We start from the raw sequence: 6,569 nt of genomic DNA on the forward strand, positions 1-6,569 counted from the left end.
AGAGAGAGAGAGAGAGAGAGAGAGAGAGAGAGAGAGAGAGAGAGAGAGAGAGAGAGAGAGAGAGAGAGAGAGAGAGAGAGGGGCGGTTGAGTTGGGATTATACAAAGGGCACAGAGAAAGAGGAAGCCATTCTTTAGTAGGTCTGTTTTTCCTCCAGTAAGGTAGTTTATACAAACCCTTACAGCTACTCCAAACACCTTTAAATAATTAGCTTTACAGGCAAGTCACTAAGGTGTAAATCACTAGGCTTGGAAAAAGGTTGACTTGACCTGAACATTGATCAAATAAACATGGTTGATTTGTCTATCATTGATTATTAAATCACATATTATTATGACAAATAAATAGCACTAATAGAACTGAGATAAGTTACATCGCTATAGCCTATAAATATCTATAGCTTTGGGTGCCAGTCTGTTTCTGCTCCATTCTCAACTCCTTGTAACGCCAAACATGGCATGACAATACCATAGAGCGATTCCTCACGAAATCAAGACAAAACAATTACATGATTTGGGGGTTTTCACGAAATGTAATCCATAGAATGGTCCTTTGGAGGAAGGCTTGTTGACATATATTTAACATTTCTATCTAAAAGCATACTTGAGAAATCTGGGGTGGATTGAGAATGGAGCAGAAGACACATTTCAGTTGTTCTGTGTAACTAATGGACAATAAAGTTGTTTTGTATTGTATATTTATGGCATTTTGGCCTTACCCAGGCCTCCTTTAGGACTCCATAATGTTTAATCTGTAGGTGCTACAAAGCAAAACATTGTGTCATATGAAGCTTTACCACTTGCTCTGTAATATGAGTAGTATTTTGATTTCAATAAAAAAATACATGAATTTATGAATATTGAAAAATATAACATGAATATTGAAAAAACAAATATTTTGACTTGGCACATTTACATTTACATTTACATTTTAGTCATTTAGCAGACGCTCTTATCCAGAGCGACTTACAGGAGCAATTAGGGTTAAGTGCCTTGCTTAAGGGCACATCGACAGATTTTTCACCTAGTCGGCTCGGGGATTAGAACCAGCGACCTTTCGGTTACTGGCACAACGCTCTTACCCACTAAGCTACCTGCCGCCTCTCTCTCTCTCGCGCTCTCACATTTCTCAATATATTGTTGAACATAATATACTCTGAGGGCATATCAAAGTTCCAGAGTGGGATCTCTGCTAGTGTTAAAGTTATGGCCCATTTTATACAGAGAAATTGGCATAGTAGGCAATGTAACCAATCACAGCCCAAATTTTTACTTGAATCATTGCACATCCTGCAAATCACCAGCAGAGGGCGACCATTTTGAATCCATTTTCACATTCCCGCTGTTGGTAATGCTTACAAATTGGATCTTACCTCTAAAAGTAGCAGAGATCCCACTCTGGAACTTTGATACAGTTGAAGTCGGAAGTGTACATACACCTTAGCCAAATACATTTAAACTCAGTTTCCTCCTGACAGAGCTGGTGTAACTGAGTCAGGTTTGTAGGCCTCCTTGCTAGCACATGCTTTTTCAGTTCTGCCCACAAATGTTCAATAGGATTGAGGTCAGCGCTTTGTGATGGCCACTCCAATACCTTGACTTTGTTGTCCTTAAGCCATTTTGCCACAACTTTGGAAGTATGCTTGGGGTCATTGTCCATTTGGAAGACCCATTTGCGACCAAGCTTTAACTTCCTGACTGATGTCTTGAGATGTTGCTTCAATATATCCACATAATTTTCCTTCCTCATGATGCCATCTATTTTGTGAAGTGCACCAGTCCCTCCTGCAGCATGATGCTGCCACCCCCATGCTTCCCGGTCAGGATGGTGTTCTTCGGCTTGCAAGCGTTCCCCTTTTTCCTCCAAACATAACGATGGTCATTATGGCCAAACAGTTCTATGTTTGTTTCATCAGACCAGAGGACATTTCTCCAAAAAGTACGATCTTTGTCCCCATGTGCAGTTGCAAACCGTAGTCTGGCTTTTTTATGGCGGTTTTGGAGCAGTGGCTTCTTCCTTGCTGAGTGGCCTTTCAGGTTATGTCGATATAGGACTCGTTTTACTGTGGATATAGATACTTTTGTACCTGTTTCCTCCAGCATCTTCACAAGGTCCTTTGCTGTTGTTCTGGGATTGATTTGCAATTTTCGCACCAAAGTACGTTCATCTCTAGGAGACAGAACACGTCTCCTTCCTGAGCGGTATGACGGCTGCATGGTCCCATAGTGTTTATACTTGCGTACTATTGTTTGTACAGATGAACGTGGTGCCTTCAGGCGTTTGGAAATTGCTCCCAAGGATGAACCAGACTTGTGGAGGTCTACAATTTTTTTCTGAGGTCTTGGCTGATTTCTTTTGATTTTCCCATGATGTCAAGCAAAGAGGCACAGAGTTTGAAGGTAGGCCTTGAAATACATCCACAGGTACACCTCCAATTGACTCAAATGATGTCAATTAGCCTATCAGACACTTCTAAAGCCATGACATCATTTTCTGGAATTTTCCAAGCTGTTTAAAGGCACTGTCAACTTAGTATATGTAAACTTCTGACCCACTGGAATTGTGATACAGTGAATTATAAGTGAAATAATCTGTCTGTAAACAATTGTTGGAAAAATGACCTGTGTCATGCACAAAGTAGATATCCCAACCGACTTTCCAAAACTATAGTTTGTTAACAAGAAATGAGTGGAGTGGTTGAAAAACAAGTTTTAATGACTCCAACCTAAGTGTATGTAAACTTCCGACTTCAACTGTATGTCCGTAGAGTATATTATGTTCAACAATATATTGAGCAATTTGCCAAATCTAAAATGGTATATTTTCAATATTCATGTTTATATTTTTCAATATTCCTAAATTAATGTTTTTTTAAAAATGCTATTGAAATAAGAATGCTACTCCTATTACAGAGCAAGCTGTAAAGCCTATATGACAATGTTTCATGCTTTGTAGCATCTACAGATGAAGTCTTGAAGGAGGTCTGGGTAAGGCCAACATTTCATAAATATGCCAACTTTGAATAATTATTTCTCAATCATGCTTTTAGATACAAATGTGAAATATATGTCAACAAGCCTTCCTCCAAAGGACCATTCTATGGATACAATTTCGTGAAATGTAAAAAAAAATCATGGTCTTTTTTTGTCCTGGTTTCGTGAGGAATCACTCCGTAAGGAGTTGGCCAGAGCTGAAACAGACTAGAATCCAGGCTAAAATATCCAGCTCAAGTTCTCCAATATTGCTTTAACTAAAAACCCCTTGCACTTGTACAACACACACTCAATCACACACACACCTGCATGTGTCGTGTGCATGACCTAACCACACACCATTAACAGTGGTTATATTAGGACTTAGGTCAACCGCCCAATGAGCATGCCAGAGTGTCACAGTCACTTGGGACATGTGACCAGTCAAAGGTCAAAAGTCAGTATGGATTCTAGCCAGTGGTAACAACATAGACACTAGATCCAGTCAAGCATAAAGGGTATGTTTGTAACCCTAACAGGAATAACTGTCCTATGTCACAATGTAACCACCTCATAAACACTGAGGAGGCTGGAACACAGACACATGTAGACAAACCCTTTAGACTGGCAGATACACAAAGAGAAACAGATATCCTAACAGATGCATATGCACACACACTTGGACACACACACACGTCTGCATGGATAAGATACACAGCTGGTCAGTGCGACCTAATACAGACACCTTTATTGCTCACGCACACACACACACGCACACACACACACACACACACTCTCTCTCTCTCTCTCTCTCTCTCTCTCTCTCTCTCTCTCTCTCTCTCTCTCTCTCTCTCTCTCTCTCTCACTCTCTCTCTCTCTCTCTTTCTCTCTCTCCCTCTCTCTGACTGACATTGGCAGGCCTTGTGGTGGTTGGGGAGCTTGCCGTGGTCGCGGGCGTATCCGTTCTGACAGTACTGGCAGTGGCGTCCTGCTGTATGATGCCGACACTTCAGACACACCCCCCCGCTGCGCCGGCCCGACTGTTGGAACACCTCCATGCTGAACCGACACTTAGAGGAGTGGCCGTTACACTCACATGCTGGGGGTAGGAGAGAGGGTGGGGGGGTGGGAGGGGGAGTGAATGAATTTCAGTAAAGGTAGTAAAGTTTACATCCATGATCCAATATGCACTCATTACACACAGACATGCATGCACACATGCAGACGCACAAACAAACACACAGTAATGGGGGGGGTGTGACTCACGGACGCACGGGTGTGGCTGACTGGGCGTGGCTCGTTGCCAGGGCCTGTCATAGTAGAAGTCCTCACATACGTCGCAGTCTGCCCCCGCTGTGTGGTGCTCACACACACACACCGCCCGTCCCGTGTCATCATGACGACACCGCGAGGCATGCCCGTTACACTTACACCTGCCACCCACCTGCAGGTCCGAGAGGGCCAGGGGGGGCCTGACAGGGGGGGCGGAGATCAGTGGGGAGGGAGGAGCTAGCTGGAGATTCTGATTCGCTCTCGCTTTGGAGTTCCGATTGTTGTTTCTCCTCCTCCTCAGTTCCCGCCTCTTATTGTCCCGCCCCTGGCCCTCGATTGTCCAATCACAGACGCCGCCTTCCTGGCACGGACTCCAATGGTGGCCCCCCTCCCTTTTGCGGCCACGCCCTTTTCCTTTACCGTTCCCTCTCTTGGAGGTGTCCATTTCCTGAGTGTCTCGTTCTAAATCCTTCCGGGTCACATTGTGTCCGTCCTCTCCCTGACCCCCCGACCCTTTATTGTGACCCCTCCGCCCGGATTTGTCCATTTTCTCTCCTCTGCTCCTCCCTTGTTTTTCTGTCTTTTTCATATCCTTTTCCACAAACCCCCAAGCGTTGTTGTCCCCATTCACCTGACCCACCACAGCTTCATTCTTCGACCCCACCCTCCACCTCAGAACCCCACTACCTGCTCCCAATCCCTCACCCACCCCCCTATCCTCCGAACTCCCCAACTTGGTCTGCTGGAACTGGGTCATCTGGTGGAAGACCACCCGTATGTCCGTGGCCGTCACCCAGTCCTGCAGGGTGGGGCTGTAGTCAAAGTCTGGGGAGGAGGGCCTTCCATCCAGGGTGGAGAAGGCCAGCACCATGCCACCCCGGTGCCTCTGCAGGGGCCGGGGATCTGAGCATAGAGGCTCGGTCTCCTGGTGTCTGGTCTGGGCCACCGTCTGGGCCTGGAGCCCAAACCTCCCGAGGCAGTCGCTGGAGTAATGCTGCATGGGCCTCCAGGTGCGCCCGTGGTCCATGGATTTGAGCACAGAGATGGAGACCGGATCCGACGGCTCCCCCTGCTGGCAGAACTGCAGGCTGATGTAGGTGACCTCGAAGCGCCGGCCCAGGGGGAGGGTGAGAACCCAGTCCCCATCGTCGGGGCCTCCCACCTGGGCTGTCCAGCAGGTCAGGTTGTAGGGGTTGTGGAGGTCCGTGAGGGAGCTGACATTAACAGCATTTTGGTCAGGAGGTCCTCGGAGGGAGTGGGCGGCACTGACAGGGACACCGTAGGCGGCATTGATGAATTCCGACAGGCAGTGTCGCGGACGCCCATCCAGGTGGTAGCAGGGGTCATGGGGAGAAGTCCAGCTCAGAGGGGAGTGAGAGAGTGAACGGGAAAGGAGGGAAGAAGGGAGGAAAGTGAGGAGAAGTAGGAGAAAAGGGAGGGAGAAAGAGGGGGGAGGGGAGACGGGCAGGAACATCATGTCATCGAGCCTGTGGGAGAACATTCAAAAAGAAAATATTTTAGGGGATAAAGCGACGGGGTGAATCATAAAAGGAAAAGATACTGACGGATTTATATGACTTGTGGTTGGAGCCAAAGGGAGGGGCCTTCTGAGGTAGAGAGACCACCTGTGCCTTTATTAAAAACACACCAGTTCGCGCCACCACCTTGAACATTTAACATCCCTCACATAATCCAACCAAATCTACCTCCTCCCTTAACCAGGCCTCTTTCTGTGAGTTTTGGATGATTGTATGGATGAGATGGATGAGAGCGTATAGAAAACTAGCAGGTCTGTCCTTGATGACAAAAAACAGCTGGGTCTGAAAACACAAGCTGGGCAGCATCCATCATCTTTATGGTCCTCCTTTCAAATCCTTCTACCGCCGCTCTGCTCCACTCCGCTCTACTCAACGCACAAGGGCAAGAACCCGAGTTTTCGAGAACCGAATGTGTGGAGAGAAATGGAAGGAGAGAGAGAGGATGTGAGAAAGAAAGAGCTTAGAGTGGAAGAGAACGCGAGAACTGCGTGTTCGGCTTAAAGCCCCTGTACAGTCACTTCCTGTGAGAAGACAAACACACTTATGTACGTCCACGGTGTGAACAGATTTCCTTCCCTCGTAAGACGGCTGGTGATGTACTAAATATATTAGTCTGTCAAGAATTGATAGTGATACCAGAGAAGGTTACTTCATTTACGCCTGCAGACATGTGCGAACAATGCGTCTAATTTTCTTGACAACATGATCTACGACAACAAACTTAGCGGTTTTATATGAGCTCACACGGATGGGTCGAGCGAGCAAGGATCCCACCCAACACTTCACT

General features: G+C 46.5%; 1 protein-coding gene across 1 annotated transcript; it reads right to left on the reverse strand.

Annotated features, from left to right (window-relative positions):
* Positions 1 to 3,882: 3,882 nt before the first annotated feature.
* On the reverse strand, positions 3,883 to 5,721 carry LOC311118207 (netrin-1-like; the record flags this gene model as incomplete). Its single annotated transcript, XM_084193054.1, has 2 exons — positions 3,883 to 4,071; positions 4,239 to 5,721. Coding segments are annotated over 2 exons (1,672 nt in total), but the record flags the coding sequence as incomplete, so codon positions are not given.
* Positions 5,722 to 6,569: the final 848 nt, after the last annotated feature.

Source organism: Coregonus lavaretus, assembly GCF_964263955.1.
Source record: "Coregonus lavaretus genome assembly, contig: HAP1_SCAFFOLD_2638, whole genome shotgun sequence".
In the NCBI taxonomy this organism is placed as follows: domain Eukaryota; kingdom Metazoa; phylum Chordata; class Actinopteri; order Salmoniformes; family Salmonidae; genus Coregonus; species Coregonus lavaretus.